Raw genomic sequence first — 22,446 nt, forward strand, 5'->3', positions numbered from 1 at the left:
TCAGTCTTCACTTTGTTTTTGATTTATAATTCAATATTTGTTTAGGAATCACAAAGATTTATTATTTAATTCTTTATGGTCAAATAAAATATATTTTGTAATTTTTCTCAAATTTCATTTAATCTTTTTATTCATTCTTTTCTGGTGTGACTAATTGGAAATAATGGCTGAAACAAAACTAAGCTTTCAAGAAAGGAAATTTGTGCTAAAGTGCTACAGGAAGTGCAGAGAATGTAAGTGTAGAAACAGTTTAGAAGGGAGTTTCAAAGAGATCCACCAGCGCAACTCACCATTACTCGAATTAGAGATAAGTTTGAAGCATTCACAGTTCCACAAGCAGTGTTCTGGAAGGACTGCGGACATCCACAAGAGAAAAAGATTGGAAACTTACCATGAAAAAAAAAAAAGTGATTTATTCAGCCAAGAAAGCATGTAGTAAAGCAGCCTCAAAGGATAGAAAAATTAGAACAATGTAATAAACTCAAGAAGTTAAAGAGGCAGATCAGTTTAACAAAAGAAGCAATCATATCAAAAGTTCCTTGTAAATAAGTTAGCATGTGCATTCTGAGAATAAAGAATAAAATACAAAAAAATAAAAAAAATAAATAAATGCAGCTATTCAGAAATCATGGGAAGAAAACTGCTAAGAACACAAAAGAAAAATATCACAAAGGTGACAAGATGTTTCAGAAGCTATGGGGGAAAGAAAAAAAAAGCTTAGGAATTGAAAAAAAAAGTACTGTAAAAGGAATAAGAGATGACAAATTTAAGTTATATATACTCTGAATATAAAGATATTCTGGATATCTGAATAAATTGCTTGGAAAAATTACATGGAACCATTACTTGAATTAGAGAATACTATCAAGGGTATATATCAATACTTGAGGGGGGGGGGAAAGCCATCAGGAACCTGAAAGGTGAAAAGACACCTTGGGTAGATATTTTTCTGGAAATGGTCCAATGTGGAGGCATAAAAGTTTTACAGTGGTTATACTATACAATTCAGAAGGCCTGTTATATTTGGCATACAACTTTCATTGAATGTCACAGTTATGGGAAAATTTTACTACTGAAGCAAGCATTAATCCACAGGAGATAAGAAAATGTTAAGCAAAACTATTGATGGAAAAACTAGTAAAGAACAAACAAGGTTTAGGTCACTGCCAAGATTAGATTTTTACTTTATAACCAACAGATAACTTTGTAACAACAGATATGTCTAATTTTGAAGAATAATATTTAAGTTTTGGGAACAAAATTAGATAATTGCTAGATAAGTTAAAAAGGACACCTGCCACGCAGGCTTTTAAGGAATGCAGATAACTGAGCAGCATTTCTGATCTAATGTCCAATCTTCACTTTCTTATAGTAATCCCTTTAGTAAGTATCCTGATAGATACTTACTAAATTTCTGAATGAACAAGAATAGGCTAGCAATTTCAGATTTACCTGGGCAAATTTTAATCTCTACTAGTCAGGTAGAGACAGACCTGAGAAATTCTTTATCTGGACAGCACACAAACAAAATGACACATGATAAAATTGCATGCCAGCTAAGGTGCTGTCCAGGTAAAGAAGGTCTCAGCTGTTTTGATCAAAGAAATATGTAAACAATAAGTCATCTACAGGAATTCAAACCCAACATCACAGAATTCAAGATAGAGACCATCAATCTAAGAACACCTGCCACACAGACTTTTAAGGAATGTCAATGGAAAAAAAATGAAACTCACAATAGAATTAGAGAAGTACCATGTTAACATAATTGGTAGTTTTTTTGTTATTTTGTTTTTCCCCACTTGGTTAGACTATAAATTATATACAGGTATCCCTTGATTAACGTGATTAATTAATCCCTCAATATTACTGCGTATATCAAAATTGCGTTAATCAAATATAATAATCAATGGTAAAAATTATAATTCGTCCATGATCCATTACTGTATTAATAATTCATTTTATATGGTACTCTTTTAAGAAAGATAAAAAATAAATGCAAAGCAAATATTTAATAAATGTTTGTATCTACATTAGTTACTGCAATTTTTTATCAAAAAAAGTTATCAGGAGTCTTTTGAACAGTTTTAGTTTTTTCCTATCAGCATAAGTTCTATGATAATAAGCAAAATGACTCTCTAGACCGTGGCAAACAAGTATTCTTCGATTAACATCTGGATCCATATCCAATACTTGCTGCTTAAGCGATTCTAAACTGTGAAATATCCATCCAGTTCTTTAACTGTTATTTCCTTTGGAACCTCATCTTCACATTCCATTTGTTCGGTTTCTTCATATGCACATTGTTGTTCAATTTCAAGAAGATCGATATCACTGGTTTTCCAAACAGCTCTCATACAGCTAGAAGACACTTGCTCCCACGAGTCATGAATGTTTTCAACTGCGTGTTTAATGTTAAAATTTTTCCAAAATTCTTGGAGCCTAATCATGTTTTCTCCCGTTGTTGTTTCTACTGCCTTTAAGAATGTTTTTTTTTTTTAAGAAAATAAGCTTTGAAAGTTGCAAAGAAAATAAGCTTTGTTTGACGTCCATGGGTTGTATCAATGATGTTGTATTTGGTGGAATTTTTGCAAACTTAAAGGCGCGTTAATTAAAACTCTTGCCGCGTATATAAAGGGATTGTTGCAATTAATTTCGCCATGTTAAGCAAGGGATACATGCATTTAGTTTAATCCTTTATCCAAGTGTATGCAAACAAAGTTTGCTTTTGAAGTATCTTCAGGACTGGGGCAAATCGTGGCAAGGTGGACTAGACCAGTTTCTGTTTAAATGCAGGGTTATCTCTCAAAAAAACCAGTGAGATCCCCCAGATCACCCAATAATGAGTGACCCAAAGGATCATTTAACTCAGCAGCTGTTCCCCCTCAGTAACAGGCTCACCCCATCACTGAGAAGAACTCTCGGTGTTGGCTCTACCCAGTGGAAGGTCCACCCCACCACTGAGCAGAACTGCTCATATCTCATCTCTGAGGGGCAACAGCCAAACCTCAGATAACTTCATGGGCTACAGGATCGCCATTTGTTGCCCCTCTACATGGGTAATAGCAACATCCCCAGCCTCAGTAAGAACTTCATTAGCTACAGCATTGCCATCCATCACCCAAGCTTCCAATAGGTTTTGACCTTTATTGAGGTCTCGTCAGTGGGAGTCAGACCCAGAGGTGATACCAAGGTTGAAGCAATGCAGAACTCATATTTCCATATGCCAGTTGCTGAATGGTGTCACACCTTATTATTAAATTACTCTGGATTAGAGAAAGATGTTGGAAGTTTTTTTTTTTTTTTTTTTTGACTTGGTCAGACTATAAATTATATATTTAGTTTAATCCATTATCCAAGTGTAGGCAAAGTTGTCCAAACTCATGGCAAAGGTGGACTAAGTTCTCATCATTTTGTGAGATACTTTCCTTAGTATCCCATAATGCAGAGCACATCTCCTTGGAGACATGTATAATGCTATGCGTTATGGGAACAGTCACTTCCTAGAGCGGTTTCAACCTTATTTGCTTACACTTGGATAAAAGATTAAACTAAATATATAATTTATAGTCTAACCAAGTGGGAAAAAAAAAACTTCCAACATCTTTCTCTAATCCAGAGTAATTTAATAATAAGGTGTGACACCTTTTGGCAACTGCCATATGGAAATATGAGTTCTGCATTGCTTCAACCTTGGTATCACCTCTGGATCTGGTCCCACTGAAGAGACCTCAATACAGGTCGAAACTAGTCTGGTAGTGACCCTTCCCATAATGTATAGCATTAGAGGGCTACATGGTGTGTAGTGTTTGTAGAGAGCTCCTGAACAGATAAGTATTATTTTAAGTAACACAGTCAAACACAATTTTTGCTGACTTTTATATGAGACTTGTTTTTTACTAATTTGGGTGTGCTGATTTCAAATATCAAACCCATTTTTCTCTATCACATCAAGTTTTTCCTCTATAGCATTTTCTTTTTGCTAATTTGTAAGTTTTTGATAGTTTTAAGGAGGCAGTACTATTTAGAGGATCAAAAAAATCGATTTTTTAATATTATTTTCTGAAAGTATGTACTCTTAAAAATCTGTTCCTAACTTTTTATCAAAAAATTCAAAAAATTCCCAAAGATATAGCCTCAAAGCGGTGCACAGATTAGAATCGGAGCGCTCACCGCTCTCGCTTGTTAGTAAACAAATAAATGTGCAAGAACCTGTAACAGCACGTACTGGCGCTTTGAATGCGAGAGAGTGTACTAACATTAGTTTACTTACTATGTGAGTAAACTAATTCATTAGTAAACTTATTTTCATAGTATTCGTTAGTAAATCGATAACCGACCTAATACATTTAGGTGATGAAAAGTAGGCGATGACAACTGCCTAAAACAAACGAATGCTATATGCGTCATAGTGGACAAAGAACGATCAAAATTAGCCAATTGTTAATTGATCGTGAAAGTATAATGAGCTTATAACGTTTCAATAAAGTCTCTGGTTTTTTTTTGTCTTGTTAATTGCATGTTAGTCGGCAGTGAAGAAAATACATCATGTCTACTACTTGAAAATGTGTCAATAGTGTAGATTCCTGCTACATTTGTGGCAGCTTTACTGTTCCCAGTCAAAGGACAAATATCACTGATTTCGTTAAGAAAGTGTACTTTTCATACTTTGACGTAAAACTTGCAGATCAGGACAATTCATGGGCTCCAAATGAAGTGTGTAAGTCATGTGTAGAAAATTTACGACAGTGGAGCAAGGGAAAACACTTGCAAAAATTAGCTTTTGGCATTCCACTGATTTGGCGTGAACCGAAAAATCACGTAGATGATTGCTATTTTTGTTTAGTTCAGACTTCTGGTTATAATAAGAAGAATAAGAAAAAAATTGTGTATCCAAATCTCGACTCAGCAATTCGGCCAGTTGCTCATTCTAATGAAATAGCCATGCCAATTTATAAAGGACTTCCTTTACTTGAGAACGAGCATGATTGGGATATGCCAGATGTTCTTGAGGAGCAAGACCCGGATGTTGATTTAGACAATGAAAATTTAATTTCTAGTTCTGGACTGCAACGTTTTACTCAAGCGGAATTGAATGACTTAGTAAGAGATTTGGGCCTATCAAAGGAATCATCGGAATTGTTAGCTTCAAGATTAAATGAAAAAAACTTACTGGAGCAAGATACGAAGATAACTTTTTATTGTAGCAGGGAAAGTAATCTTCTCCAATATTTTAAACATGAGTGTGGGTTTGTTTACTGTAACAATGTGTCAGGTTTACTAACTGAAATGAGTGTTGTACAATATCATCCAAATGAGTAGTGTTTATTTATCGACAGTTCAAGTAGAAGTCTCAAGTGTGTCTTACTACACAATGGGAATGTATATGGCTCAATTCCTATTGGCTATTCACTCCACTTAAAGGAAACATATGACGACATTAAAAAGGTTCTGAAGTTATTAAAATATACAGACCATAACTGGATCATCTGTGTGGATCTTAAAATGGTGAACTTTTTACTTGGCTTTCAAAGAGGATATACAACGTTTCCGTGTTTTCTATGCTTCTGGGACAGTCGAGCTAGAAATCAACACTGGAGTCAGAAACATTGGCCTCTTAGAATATCCTTAAATGTTGGAGAACAGAATGTTATAAATCAACTGTTAATCGTCAGAGAAAAAATCATTTTTTCACCTCTACACATCAAACTAGGTCTTATGAAGCAGTATGTTAAAGCTTTAGATTTACAAGGTGACTGTTTCTAATACATATGTGAAAAATTTCTATGACTTAGTTATGAAAAAATTAAAGCCAGTGTATTTGATGGACTGCAAATTAGAACTTTAATGAGAGACCCAAATTTCATCAACTTTATGAACGAAATTGAGAAAGAGGCCTGGCCTTCATTTACGATGGTTGCGAATAATTTTCTTGGAAACAAAAAAGCATGCAATTACAGAGATCTAGTGGAAACAATGCTTGAAAATTTCCAGTGCCTGTATAGGAAATGAAGCTTTATGCTCATGTTGCAACCTAGAGAAATGTTGGGAAAAGCACCTAAATTCTCGGGAAATCTATTAAGATTTCCCGAGAATTTAGGTGCTGTAAGCGATGAACAAGGCGAGAAAGATTTCATCAAGACTTAAAAACTATGGAAGATCGGTACCAAGGAAGATGGGATTCTCACATGATGGCCAACTACTGTTGGAGTATTCAAAGGGATTGCCAAAACAGAACACACAGCAGAAATTGCTACAAACAAAAATTTATTCCCTGAAACTCATGTGTAAGTAAAATTGTTATTTTTTTATAAATATTCTTGTAATTTTTAATGAATATTGTTAAGTTGTTATGTATCTAATTATCGGCCTCTCTCTCGCATTCAAAGTGCCAGTACGTGCCGTTGCAGGTTCTTACGCATTTATTCGTTTACTAACATAGTACTGCCTCCTTAAAACTATCAAAAACTTAGAAATTAGCAAAAAGAAAATGCCATAGAGGAAAAACCTGACGTGATAGAAAAAAATTTAGTAAAAAACAAGTGTCAGATTATAATCAGCAGAAAAAAAATTTTTTTTGTTGGCCAGTGTAATAATTGGTAAATTTGTACGTAGTATTATTTATTATTCGTATCTTAGCATGTCTATGTGATTTTTGTGTGTTTTCTGAGTTATATCAATTAGTAATTTGATAGATACGATTATTAGCGGCACATGGCACTGATAAGAAGGAATAAAATGGCATCCAGATCGCTATCTTTGTCCAAAAATTTTAATATAAAGGATTTTATTAAGTGTACTGTTTGTGAAATGTATGCTTTGAGGAGAGAAGTTGGAGTCTGGTTAGACAATGATAGTATAGTGAATGTGTGCAGAAAGTGTAAAGAATGTGAGGATTTAAAGTGTGTTTCAGGTCGTGACAGTGATATCGTTGTTGAAAGTGAGAATGTAGAAAACAGCGATATGCGAGGTAGTACCAGATAGCTGTGAGAGTGGCACTGAAAGTGAGAATGAAGGTAAAAATACAGAACGAATGAATGAAGTAACGGATAATAAAAATGATGAGACAGATAAAATGAGTGAGATCGCACGGTTAAGGGGAGCGGTACATAGGGCAAATCGGCAGCTGGAGTGTTCGCAAAAATGTTTACCGAGCGTACTCACTCTTTCATTTTGTTTACACTCGCTATCATATTCTTATTTTTCTTATCGTGCTTTTGCCGTTTATTAGTTGGTACGCTCGGGAAACATTTTTGCGAACACTCCAGCTGCCGATTTGCCCTATGTACCGCTATGTAACCAAGGGCAATACAGAGATTCTTTAGTACAGAGATTCTTTAGTAAGAGATGTGATAGATGAACGTTTGACAAAATCATACCAACCTGGTATGATTTTGTCAAACGTTGTTAGTACAGAGATTCTTTAGTAAGAGATGTGATAGATGAACGTTTGACAAAATCATACCAACCTGGTGTGAATGTTAAGGATGTAAGCGAGTCAATTAGAATGCAAAAGCAGAGGGTGAAAGAATTGATAGTAGTAGCAGGAAAGAATGATTTGAAAGGAGACAAAATGGCTATGAGAGAGGATTTGAAGGAATTACTTGAGGTAGCAAAAGAGAAGAGTGAAAGAGTTAGGATGGTGAGTCTGTTGCAGGAGTATGATACAGTGATATATATATATATATATATATATATATATCCAGATATATATCAGGGAAACTAGAGTTACTGGGGGGGGGGGGGGTAAGTAGACATGCAGACTTTAGGGAGACAGTAGAGTGTATGAATGTGTGTAATATGCCCAAGCAAGTACGAACAAGAACAAATCAGAATGGGATAGTTAGCATAAGGCATCAAAATAGGGATGGGACAAATGAGCTTCTGCAATTCATGTATACTAATGCCAGAAGTATTAGGAACATGAAGGAAGAATTTTTGGCCTTGGTTGGCACTTCCAGGCCACAGGCTATTGGCATTAGTGAAACATGGCTGACAGAAGATGATATAGCTAGTGGGATTGAATGTGAGGGGTATGGTATGTTCAAGAGTGACAGGGAGAATAAAATGGGGGAAAGGAGTGTTATTGATGATAGCTGATGAGCTGTAGCCAAGGGCAATAGAAGTGGAACCTCAGGATAGAGAAAAGAGCACATTTGAGGCTATTTGGTGTGAGATTGAGACTACCAGAACAAAATATAGGGTTGGATGCTGCTATAGACCAGGCGATGGAATAGATGGTGGAGATAGTATGCATAAGCAAATAGAAGAAATGAGTGAAAGGAGGGTAATTATTATGGGAGATTTCAACTATGGCAACATTGATTGGAAGGAGGAGAGGACACATGGAAGGAAGGAATCGAATTTTATGCGGTTATTAAGGAATAACTATCTGCGACAGCATATAATGGAAAATACATTACATGCTGTCAGAAAGTGCTTGACCTAGTAATTGCAACTGAGAATTTGGCTGTAACGAATATGACCACGTTGCCACCAATTGCGAGAGTGATCATAGGGTGTTAACTTGGGAGGTGGCTAGAGGTGTGGAATTTACAATTAAGACAGGGTACATGTGGAATTATTGGGTTGGTAAGTATGACAACAAGCTTAGGAGTTTGATTGGTTCAGAGCCTTGGCATGTAAAACTGCAAGGGCTGGATGTTGATAGTGCATGGGAGGCAGTTAAGAAGTGTTTGCAGGAGGCAATAGCTGACTGTATACCTAGAGTCCGAATAATAAATCAAATAGGGGTTAAATGGATGAATAACACCATTAAGCTTGAGCTGCAAAAAAAGAAACAACTGTGGAGGGAATTAAAGGAGAATGGTATTCGGGGTTTAGAGAGTTATAACAATGTTCCAGAAGAAGATAACATGACTGTATTTGAATAAATGTAGGTTTTTGTACACGAATAAATGTAGATTGTTGTACATGAAAAAATAAGACATCCCCTGAAAATAAGCCTTAATGCATCTTTTGGAGCAAAAATTAATATAAGACCCGGTCTTATTTTCGGGGAAAACACGGTATGTGAATGTGAAAGAGAACTGGCATTTCCTTTGACGAAGTTGTTCAATGTAAGTCTCATCTCTGGCAGGGTTCCAAGGAAGTAGAAAGAGGATAAGATAATACCATTGCATAAAGGTGGTTCCAAGACAGGGGTAGCAAACTACAGACCAATTAATATATCGGGAGTGGTTGTTAAAGTATTGGAAAAGTTGACGATACTGCTCTTTCCTAAAGCATTTCACATAATACCACATGGAAAACTATTACAAAAACTGGAGAGGATGGGAATGGATATGAGGCTAGTAGCATGGATGGGGGGGGGGGGGGGGGGGGATGGCTGATGGACAGATACCAGAGAGTAGTATATGGTGGGGTGGAGTCTAGAAGAATGATGGTGACTAGTGGAGTATCTCAGGATTCGGTACTAGGGCCACTACTCTTTAATTTGTACATCAATGACATAGCAAAAGATTTAAAAGAGAATATTCAGTTGTTTGCTGAGTTGTTTGAATAATTGGTAATAATTTACCAATTATTACACTGGCCAACAAAAAAAAAAAATTTTTTTTTTCTGCTGATTATGATCTGACACTTATTTTTTTTACTAATTTGGGTGCACTGATTTCAAATATCACACCCATTTTTCTCTATCACATCAGGTTTTTCCTCTATGGCATTTTCTTTTTGCTAATTTGTAAGTTTTTGATAGTTTTAAGGAGGCAGTACTATTTAGAGGCAGTACTATGTTAGTAAACGAATTCATTTACTAACGAATTCTTTTACTAACATAGTTTAGTATATGTTAAAATTATTAAAATATTAAATATACAATGTTAAAAATATTAAATAGACTTTAAAATATTAAATAGACAATAGAAAGCTGGGGAAAGCAAGAGTTGAGATGATTAAAATAAATTGCCATTGTGGGCAAAGGATAATGATTGTATTGGTTTGCAGGAAAGTGATGAAACTAGGGACTGGAGGATAATGGTGGACAAAGAGTTAAAGTTCAGAGGGCATATTTCAAAAGTTGGTACAAAAGCTCAACAAATTACTTGAATGTTGAAAAACACACTAAGAAGTAAAGAAAAGGAAGTTATTATCCCTTCAAACAGATATAAGAAATGTCTGTATAACAAGTATAATTGAAAAGGGAGAAAAGAATGATCAAAATAATTTTTCTGTATGGAAGATGAAGACAATAACAGAACAAAATAAACCATATAGAAAAAAATTAAATAAAAATATAAGACTTAAGTAATACCTGAAATGAGAGAAGTGATAAAATAAAACTCCACCTTAAGTATAGATGTTTTGTGAAAAACATCTGTTATGAAAATCTTAGGCAATTATGAACACCACTGCCCTGGTGTAAGACCACCACTACCCTGTTTACTGAAAGCCTAATAAAATAGCTTAAAAAGTTCATGTTTGGTCTTTGAAATTTTTTGAATTTTAAATCTTTTTGAACTATCTAACCCAAAGTCCAAATATGGGACTAACATTCTATATTTACAGCCTTCTGTGGGTGGGGATCACATAAAAAAATAAATAAATAAAAATAGATCAATATAACAGAAAAATAAGGTTACTGAAATTCCAAAAAAAAATCTCTCTCAAAAAAAAAGTAAAATGGCTATGAAAAAATATTTCTTTCCATTTCTTTTTTTATTTTATATTTCACAATCATCTTGTTCCATGATATCTTTAACACTACTGTTCTTCCCTTGCATAGTCTGTTTTTCTGGTCCATATTTATTAAGATCGTTTTATTTGTGAGCCAACTTAAAAACAAAGCTAGATATATAGCAAGATGAAAACATTAAGACTTTTTCTTAGTTACTGCAAATGAAAACAAATATTACAGAACCAACCAGGAGGGTAGTCTGATTCAAATGAGTATAATTTGATACTGCTATTAGTGACAAGTATGCACTTTGTATTGAACACATAATACACACAACAGATATTAAATAGATGCAAACTGATTTTTTTTTTTTTTGAGACTACATATTTTGATCCACTGTTTTCACATATCTATATATATTAGATATTTGTTTTCATTTGCAGTAACTAAGAACAAGTCTTCATGTTTTCATCTTGCATCTTATGCCCAATAGACAGATATTTTGTGAGGTGACAATGATGGGGGGGGGAGTTGGAAGGAGCACCACAATGAAAAACAGATACAAGTACACATTCTATGGTCACACATGAAGAGGTTATACTCAGTACAAACAAATGTGCATGTTTTGGAATTTCAAAACATACAAACAATATTTTGCTATTAAAAGTGAACTATTATTCACTATAATTAGCTGATGAACTGAAGCATTTATCTACTTATGACTCACCTACAAAAATGGAAAAGTTAGGCTAGGAAATATTTTCACACTAAAGCAAGACTAGAGAAGCTAAAATTTACAGATTTGGATATGAAACTATATATTGCTGAACAAATTGAAAGAAATGAATGAATAGCTGTTTTTCACATCAAAAGTAGACATGAAGATTCTTCACATGCAAACTTTGTTTGCTAACACTTGAATAAAAGATTCAAAAAAGAATATAATTTCTTTTATTATTATTATGGCTATTATAGCCTGTTTTTGTTTAGGATATTTTAAATACATTGGCTATTCTTACTCAAAAAAATTATATATATATATATATTTTTTAGGGCTTTATGGGTGAGTAAAGCCCTAAAAAAGGCTTTACTTTTTAGGTAAAGAAACCTTTTTAGTATTGAAGGCAATTATAGCATAATAGCCATAATAGAGTATTTAAAATAAGGGACACTCCTAAAAAAAAAAAAAAAAAAAAAAAAGCTATAATAGCCGTAATAATAATAATAATAGAGTTTAAGAGGAGTAACATGGAAATTTTCCAAGAAACAATACCTATATAATTCCTTGTCTATTATAATTTACTTTAATAAGGACAAAATATTTTTAAAAAATTATAACTTTAAATTCTTATATAGAAAAGAGAAACACCATTACTTATTATATTACTATATTTTTATTTATTACTATATATCACAGAGCAAATTTTAAAATTTAAATACTATTTTTATAAATTTAAATTCATACATACCTGTGAAATGACTTATCTGGTTTTATTGAGAGCGTGCCCTCCACAAGAGTATCTTGACAGGCAACAAATGGAGGAACATAAATAACACTTTGTTCCCAATGTGTTTCACTATAATAAAAATTTCTTTATTTTAAAAATTAACATGTCAGTTAAATTTTTAACTAATAAAAATCATAGAAAAAAATTCCAAAATACAATGATAAACAAATGATTTGTCATTATTCATTTTGCAAGGGGTGCCCCAGAGCACTCTAGCACCCCAGGCACCCCCTCCTGCCTTGGGAAAAGTGTAAATACGGCCTGGGTGTATGCTTACTTCAAAGGGTATGCAAACGGTGTCTTTAGGAAAATACACTTTTTTCTTCTTCTTCTTCTTCTTTTTTTTTTTTTTTTTAAATTTTCAGTACTTTATTTTTGTTACTGTATTATTACAGAAAAGTGCAGGTCTACTCTCTGTAATTAAATTTTCAAACACTAAAAAAATCTAAAAAGGGATGATTAAGGGTCAAAGCTGTATAACTAAGAGGAGACCTCCACATAGCCTTTAAAGGAATGCGGAGAACCGACCAGGGCTTCTGACCTAATGTCCAATCCTCACCTTCTCATGGTGCATCCTGTTGAGTATCTACCTGGATACTGAACGAACGAGGATGGGCTAGCAATTTGGGATTTAGTTGACCAAATTGTATTCTTACTGGCTTAAACCAATATACAAAATGATGGTACAACATGAAAAAATTTCATACCGGCTGGGGTGTCGCCCGGTTAAACAAGGCCCCTGTTCTTTTCGCCAGGGAACCAGGGTGGACAGCGAAAAGTCAGCTACTGGAACAAATCTGAAAGCACACCCCAACTCAACATCAACAGAGTTAAAGATCAGTACTATCAACATAAGCCTGAATGGCAAAGAAATGGAGCTAGCTGAGGAATTAGATAAGTACCAGATCGACATAATCGGGGTGACTGAAACAAAAATTACAAAAACTGGTGTGATCTTTCTGAGCAATAAATACAAAATGTTATATTCAGTAAATGACAATCAAGATAAAGAAGGAGTAATCATAGTATTCAATCCAAAATATGAGGCTAATCTTCTTGAATGGCAGGCAGTCTCAAGTAGAGTGATGAGTAATATCAGAATGGGAAATTGGACAATGAGGCTTATTTGTGCCTATGGTCCCACAGAAGGTTCTACTAAGGTAGAAGTGGAGGAATTTTTTGAGGCTTTAGAGAAAGCAACTGACACAATGAAAAAGGAAAAGTTGGTCTTTGTTCGGGATCTAAACAGCAGAGTAGGAAATGATTGTCAGACAAACAAAAATATTTTGGGAAAATTTGAAGAAAAGAGCAAAGCTAATAATAATGGCAAATACCTGTTGGATTTCAGCTCAGGACATGGACTGGTTATTACTAACATTTATTTATTTAATATTTAGTTATTTGTATTTTATTTTATTATATTGTTTATGACGTTACTTTTTTACTTTTATGTGTCTCCCCCTCTTACTTCGTTATTTTCGTGATTGCTTGAGCTTGTACAAAATGCATATATGCTCTTATCTCTAACTCACGTATAATACTATTATTCAACTTTAATCCTTTAGTAATCTACTTAGCTTTACCCCCTCCCCCCCTTACAATACTGTTAAGTATACTCTCACATGCACTAGTATCGCAGACTGAGACCAAATCCTTAATCTACGTTGCTATAATTCAAATGTATTAATCCTTAAAAATTTATTTTTTGCTAATGACTGCGCCATTAAAGATTGTGTAAAAGACTTTTCGATCTTTCCTTTACATACGAGAGAATAATTTAGCTAAACACATATAATAACCCTTAAATCAATTTTATCTAAGCTACTCCGAATTACTCAGTTGTGGCTGTTACTTTACTTAGATCACACAGGTTCAATTTATTTTTATGAGATAGTGCACTGGCCAACAAAGATCAGGCATGCTATTAACAAAGCCAAACATGTTTATTTTAACTTAGACAATTTATATACAAAAGTTATGAGGCATATCATGTGCCTGATTCTCCACACATTCATTAAAAACAACTCACTTAAAGCATTAGACAAAGAGATTATTTACACTCAACTTATTAGACACATAGATGGATTTTAGCACACATAACCTCACTCTCATTACTACTAATTTAAGGCAAATTATACTATATACATTCTAAGCATTATATAACACAAGCACTATTCAAGATTACAATATTCTTTTATACACATTCAAACTGACTTTCGGTTTTTTGACCTCTTCAACACATTATGCCATTAGTTAAACAGAATCAACAATTATTGTCTGTACACACAATCTAGGTTATTAACATAAAGCAATCTACTTACAAGCTCACTATTTCATTGTACAGTCCTGAATCCAAAAGGGTTAAGGGTTCCTTTCTTAAACTTGCGATCAGGCACTATCCGACAGTAGTCATCTGACGATTTCCTCCCTTGTAACAGTATTGCATTTCCTCGTCGATGTCAGGAACTGTCAATAGGCTGCAACAAATTAGCATGCACGTGGATCGGTACATTCCTCAAAGAATTTTATGGTAGGATACCATGAAATAGGGCCTTTTCTACCAGTGAATTCCCCATGATCTCCAGAACTACTGCCCATGGGACCCTGACTCTTCCCCTCCTTGAAAAGACTGACCCCCCCCCCCCAAACCTCCACCTTTCACACCATTTGCCGTTCCTTGGTCTTCCTTCCAAAACTTCCCGGATTTACTGGAGGCACCCTTATCACCCGCGCTTATGTTAAGTTTTGGCAGCAAAACTCATATAATCTGGTGACCTTTGAGACCGTAATCCTGTCTGATCTTTTTAGTTATAATTGCTTGTGGTTCTACATTCAGTTATTCTTACATTATATTGCAAAATTGATTACATTACAGTAGGTTATATATACTTTTAATTTTGTAAGTGTTTTATGGCCCATGTAAAATCAATATAGGCGAAAAATATTTATATTCTTACATTATATTGCAAAATTGATTACATTACAGTAGGTTATATATACTTTTAATTTTGTAAGTGTTTTATGGCCCATGTAAAATCAATATAGGCGAAAAATATTTATATTTTTCACCACAAGAGATTTTACAGCCTACTATGGACAAACAGGAAAATCTATGAACATCCACTTTGGAGAACATAATAAAAAAAAATTCACTACCATCATTACGGCAAGTCTGAACTGGTACATAATGCTTTGGGCACCCCTTTACACAGGATTAGAAAAAAACCAATGTGCTTTATAGAAGTTATTACAGGGCAGAAAGTTTACATTTAGAGTCAGCCATGGCTATAAAGCATTCTCCTAACCTGAGAAAGTATGGTTGCATTAATTTGCAAAAATTTGGGAGACTGTTACCCTAAGATCAACTCCTACATAACTAAAATGCTTCTTTTTACATTAGATGCCTCCAAAGTAGGACTTGCTATCACATATTAACTGTAACATGTAATGTGCCTGAAAATGCTGGTTTGAACTCCAGCGAAATATAAGCCAGTTAATACACATCTTTTCTATAATGTAGTTGGTTTGGTGTAGCAATGCCATTAAAAAAAAAGTTATGAACAACCAGATGACTACAAAGGCAGTTTCTTTACTCTATGTCAAGTAGCATTAGAGACAAAATAGCAAAAGTCCTACAAGAATATAACTTAAAAGTTATCTTCAGACTTTTCCAAAAACCTCCTCAATGTTAAGATCACCTAAACAACCATATCAACTCTTTGAAGAGATCAGGGGTTTATAAAATCTATTGCAAACTGCAGGCTTTGTTACATTAGATGGGATGTAGAGGAAAAATGAGCATATTAATCATTATTGATCTTTCGCACTACCAAATGATCATCAAATCAATGGGTAAATTACCAAAATACCATACAAAGTTCTTATGAACTTATCAGTGCAAATTTAAAGAGACTAGGGAGATGATACGATGTCCTATCCAGCATAATAAAAACCAAAAGCAAATATTAAATCAACTCTGTCAGCATACATTGACTCCCATCAAAACAAGATGTATTGATGAAATAGGTTGTTATGAGACAAAATATGTAATATCCTGTAACAATGACCCACCCTCATGATAACTTGCTCCTGCATTCAACATCTGATGCATGTTGAATAAATTTAAAAAAAAAAAAAAAAAAAAAGAGAGTTTGTTATTCGGAAATCTCCATGTTAATACCTCTTCATATTTGTGTTTATTATATCAATCTGAAGTAGTACACAATCACGCTATATGAAACTAGTTACTGATTTAATGTTTTACTTTTTTAAACGTTTTTTTTTTGCCAGTATTAATTTAATAATTATAAAATGTATATCCATTTATATTTCCTGCAAAAATATCTTGAATAGATTATACTATCTGCAAAAATGGCACCCTCTGTAGCTCAGTCGGTATAGATGAAGCCCTTTGGTCAGAAAGATCTGGTTCGATTTCTGTCTATGACATGAGGAACCTTTATCTGATCTCTTTCGACTAAAGGTGAGTTAGCTGGTCTCATACGAAGGTAGAGGGTTTTTTCACCTGGAAACTCAGATTTTTCGTCCCTCAGAACAGGGACGAAAAACTGACCCCATGAACACACACAGATTACTGTCATGAATACTTATGACAATATGTGGAAGAGATAGGGTCCTCACCACATGTCGTTATGCTTGTAGTTAACCATGAGTCGCATCATGGTTAACTATAAGTTAACCATGATGTTCAATCTCCTAGATAGGAGATGACACATGAATGGGAAAGATGGCATAATCTATTCAAGATGTCTGAAGATTATGTAATTTGTCAGATATCATTTATATGATCTGCTTGTTTTACCAGAAATTATGATTCCTTCACACACACTCGTCTAAATCCTTAGCTACCACTGTTTCCAGAAAAATATTAAAAAAGATATGGAGAAAGAGGACATCTTTGTACAAGATCATTTTTTTTGGTATGCTACCTCTCTATTTATGCATCATAATGGAAACTAGTTAAGAACTCTTTCTTCAAGGAATTATATCAATAAATCTCTATCAACTCAGTCAAAAACTAATTTATAAAGTCCACAAAAACAGAAAGGAGAATTATAATTTAATTTCATGACATCAGTCAGATGTGCTCTGCATTTTCAGGAAAAATATCCTATTTGATTGTGCCAAAGATCAACTAATAGGAATCAGGTTGGGGAGGAGGGGGGGGACAGGAAAAATGCATCCTATACAAAGTTCCTCTGATCATCAACTAGAATCAAACTTAAAACAGTTCTTTCTTCTGATAATCTAAAATAATGGAAGTTACTACAAGGCTATAGACAGCATTTTGGACAGCACTTCTGCATTAGTAATATTACAGTTTTGGTTAGGATTTACCTATCATGTATACACTTTTGTTAGGATGTTCTTTTTGTTTTATACAACATGATGAACATATCATCATGTGCATGCATGGACATGGATGCATGCCCACACACAGAAGTACAGCAATCCCTTGATTAATGCGCTTAATGTGTTCTTTAAAACAGGCGCATTAATCGAATATAATAACCTATGGGGAAGAGTATAATTCGTTCCTCAAATTTCTTTTTTGACCCTTAATTTTTTATAAAAGAATTAGGGTATGTCTCAGGGCTTAGTTAAAGGGAAACTATGAAGCTGAAAGACAATAAAACATATTCAGAATATAAATTTATTATTCTACTTCTTCACAAAGAATTGAGCTAATATAGTTTGGCAGGCATTCTGTTTTTTTTTTTTTTTTTTTTTTTTTTTCCTCCATACAACTGATAGTATAGCCCTATTGCCTCTTCTACTCTTCTGCAAATTTTACTGCTTCTCTCTTCACCAGGGTCAGCCTCTAAGCATTGCTGCTTAAAAATTTCGATTGTATTGTACAAAAAATATTTGAATTGTTTATGTGAAATCTCTTTGGGCTTGTCAGCGATTAAATTTAATTTTCTTCATATTCTTCAGAATCTTCCCGCTCTGCATCTAAATTTAGCAGGTTGGAATCACTCCCTTTCTCAGAATGAGATTTAGATTCATTTGAAAAGTTGAGAACTTAGATTAATTTGAAAAGCCTCTAAAATCGTTTGCACAATGTGCTTCCGAACAGCTCACATATTGCTAGCAGTTATTTCATTCGACTCTGCCACTTTATAACAAAACTGAGATTTCTCCAATTTGGCCAGAAAACTCTTGGAAGGCATTCACTTCCAAAAAGGCCGGTTTCATTGAAATTAAATATGTGTTGGTCACAATAGCCCCCTTTTTACACAATTTTCTTCCAAATTTCTTGATAATTTGTGGCCACCTCCTTATCTGCACTTGCAGCTTTGCCTCTGATTAGAACATTATATAGGTTATTTCTCTTTTTGAAACGCTCAAACCACCCAGCACTAGCATGGAATTCTTCTTTTCCATCATTGATAACCCTTTCTTTCATGGTTGCAAAGAGACTTAATGCTTTTGATTTAATAAGGTTAGTGCTTAGCAGGATCCGTTTTTGGTTAATCTTCGATCCATGTAGAAAGAAGTCTCTCTAATTCAATCATTATAATACTTCGATTTCAAGTGCATTGCATGATGACCTCGAAGCAGCCTTATCTTTCTCTCTGTATTCAGCAGCCTTGCTTAAAATTGCTCGTATAGTTGATTCACCCATTTTTGTGATCTTGTCCTATATTTGCTTTGGACTCGCCTTGTTCATTTTTCTTTATTGTTTTTCTTCCAATGAGATTACTTATCGAATCTTTTTCACACTTCCACTTTTTTTGCTCACTAATTCTTTTACTCATGATTAAAGGTTGGGAAAATACTTTAAAATAAAAAAAAGTAAGGAAAACAACTGCAAAGGAGGCACGAGAAATGACCAGCAAAATGCTATGTAATTAGCAGGCAACATAAATGTTGGTGGTAAATTTGGAACATAGTGTACATGAAAACAGTGTAGTATGACATTAAAAATAACTTTTTAAAATGTTTTAAATCAGTAACTAAATTATTGCATCCTAGTGAGTAATCTTTTAAAATAGTTAGCCATAAAAAATGTATAGAGAAAAAATATTTTAAATCTGTAACATTTACTTTTAAGATGTATATAGGCACACTAATCGAATTTGGGTATCGAAAAAAAAAAAAAAAGACGAACTAATTGGGGGTGCATTAATCGAAGGATTGCTGTATTTCTTGCGGTGTTAATATAATTCCTTAAAGACCAGCTACAATGGGGATGTATCATATACCTAAACATTTAAGGACCATAGGAATAGTTTGTTAAAGTATCAGGTCAGCAACATGATTTTGGTAAGGATGAGTTTGCTATAACATTATTTTCAAAAGACACCCTTTTTTTTTTAAGTCACAGTGCACATGCATCAATTTACAAGTTAAATATCATCAAGACTAATATGTAATGTAGATCCAAATAATTAAGTAACATATAGTTATTCCAGTTTTGTGACCACATGTTTATTAACGAAAACTGTTTTTAAAACTAAACAAGTACTAAAAACAACACCCGATGAGTTTCATTACTTGTCAGACTAACATCTTCAGGGTAAAGAGAACTAAAAGTTTAAAGCACAAACTAATAGAAATTACGAAAATGAGTTCATTTGTTGATATTGTGAACATCTAAAAAGTTCATTAAAAAACCGAATAACAGATCTATACAACTGTTAATGCGTGTTAGCTGGAGACAATACTATTTGTTGTTGTTGTGCTCTGTGGTTCATGCTCACTCTGTCCTCGTCTGAAATTTTTAATAAATGATGACCAAACTTGATTTAAAATCAAACCTTGGGTTTTGTTGCATTGTGTAGGAATTTTAATCATATTTTCTGCCTCTTTGAATTTTCTTGTGAAACAATTATTATCTATATAGGACATGTTTGTTCTATCCCAGAGTATATCATGACCAGTAGAGGTTGTGCGAAATGCCAATCCCGATTTATGTTCTCTCTTATTTTGTACATCCTTTTGCTGTTTGCTCATGTGGATCTTCCAATCATCCCATCTGGCCCACATAGCAGATGCCACAGGAACAGTGAATATTATAAACCTCTGGTTTTTTCATTGGTTTTTTTCCTTTTCATTTTTTTGTTATAATCTTCTGAGTTTAAAATCACTGTTGCATTGCCTTTATCTGCTTTTATTATGACTATGTTTTTTTGTTTGATTTGAGTTTATTAAGGGCTGTGAATTCTGTTTTTTGTACGTTTTTTGGTGGTAATTTGCAATTTAATACTAACGCTGCACTTTGAATGCAGATCAGATCAGCTATATAATGGGTTCACCCCTCTCACCAGCTCTAGCAAACCTCTACATGGAAACTTTTGAAAATAATGCTTTACAAAACTGGCACAAAAAACCAAAAATATGACTCCACTATGTGGACGATATCTTCATCATTTGGCCAAGAACAGCACTAGAATTGACTACATTTCAAGACTATCTTAATAACTTGCATCCTAACATAAAATTCACTCTGAAACTAGAAGAAAATAAAAAACTTCCTTTCCTAGACATCCTTTGCCAGCAAGGGTTGGTCGATTGGTAGAGCCTCTGCTACTAATGGCTCACGAAAAAAGTTAAGCAAGTTTGAGTGTGGTTAGTAGTTGGAAGGGGTCAATCTTTCGATGCTGTTGGCACACACTCTCCCTCAATGAGTCTTTGGACTCCCTGGAGGTGTCTAATAATAATAGACATCCTTATAGAAATAAATGAAAGAAAAAAACAGATTATTGTTATCCATCTATAGAAAACCAACAAACACAGAAAGATTTCTGCACTTCACATCCCCACCCCAAGCAAAAAATAGGCCTAATAAAAAAACCTTAAGGGATAAAGCATACAGCATCCCCAGTACAGAAGAAAAATGGCAAGAAGAAATACAATACTTAATACAGATCCTACAACTGAGTGGTTTCAATACTAAGTTAATTAAGAAAATTCTCAATACAGCACCTACAAGAAACTTAAATAAGATTTCAAGAACACAGTCACCCTTCCTTATATCAAGAATGTAACAGATAAATTAGTCAAACATCTCTACAAATACAACATAAAAGTGACTTTCCTGCCATTTGAAAAATATCAAGATCTCTTCATCCACTGAAATCTCCACATCACCCAATGAAAAATCCAGGGATTTATAATATTCACTGTTCCTGTGGCATCTGCTATGTGGGCCAGATGGGAGGATCGGGAGAAATCTGCATGAGCAAACATCAAAAGGACATACAAAATAAGAGAGAACATAAATCAGGGATTGGCATTTCATACAACTTCTACCGGTCATGATGTACTTTGGGATAGAACAAACATGTCTTATAAAGATAATAATTGTTTCACAAGAAAATTCAAAGAGGCAGCAAATATGATTAAAATTCCTACGCAATGTAACAAAAACCAAGGTTTGATTTTAAATCAAGTTTGGTCATCGTTTATTAAAAATTTACCAATTTCAGACCTCGGACAGAGTGAGCGTGAACCACAGAACGCAACAACAAATAGCATCATCTCCAGCTAACATGCATTAACAGTTGTATAGATCTATTATTCGGTTTTTCAACAATCTGTTTAGATGTTCACAATAACAACAAATAAACTAATTACAAACAAGTAATTTCTAGTAGCTTGTGCTTTAAACTTTTAGTTTTCTTTATCCCTGAAGATGTTAGTCTGACGACTAACGAAACCTGTCGGGTGTTTTTTAGCACTTGTTTAGTTTTAAAAACAGTTTTCTTTAATAAACATGTGGTCACAAAACCAGAATAACTATAGTGATCTTCATAACCACAGAAACTTCTGCAGACATAAATAAAAAAATTAAGTAACATAACTAAGATCATCAAGCAGTGTTAACTTTCAACAGTTCTAACTGATAATTAGTTTACAGAATTAATAACGCATATAAAGTATATTAATTAAAGGTAACTTTAATGAATAACTTCTATATTTCGGCAACGTCACATTGCCATCTTCAGGAACATAAAGATATGGTATGTGCACGCAGGCACTAACACAAAGCAAATGAGGAAGAAAGCGTGAAACTAATATTGTTCCTAAAGTCCTAATGGTGCCCTCTGGCGGGCTAATTTGGTATTCTTGGCAGTTGGGCTGAAGTTCTCATAATGTAAGTCTCCCAAATTTGGGGTAGTTTCATGCACCCAAATTTGTTGAGGTTAGGAACGTTTTTTTAGAGCTGCTGAAGATTCTTTGAATAATCTTTCGTATTTAAACTTGCTGCGATGAATTATTTTTGTTTTTTTCCAACGAATTTTATGGTGGGTATCTAAGGCATGGTCTGCC

At 34.0% G+C, this 22,446-nt stretch overlaps 1 protein-coding gene across 1 annotated transcript in view; it reads right to left on the minus strand.

The window, feature by feature from the left end:
- The window catches only part of LOC150109226 (protein arginine N-methyltransferase 6-like), a 333,254-nt gene that overhangs the window by 17,642 nt on the left and 293,166 nt on the right, over positions 1–22,446 (minus strand). The window contains exon 13 of the mRNA XM_090412246.1: positions 12,109–12,216. Within this exon, the coding sequence (XP_090268372.1) occupies positions 12,109–12,216 (108 nt within the window). The remainder of the gene's footprint in view (positions 1–12,108; positions 12,217–22,446) is intronic.

Source organism: Typopeltis vanoorti, chromosome 2, assembly GCF_054136105.1.
Source record: "Typopeltis vanoorti isolate ZY-2024b chromosome 2, IOZ_Tvanoo_1.0, whole genome shotgun sequence".
NCBI lineage: Eukaryota > Metazoa > Arthropoda > Arachnida > Uropygi > Thelyphonidae > Typopeltis > Typopeltis vanoorti.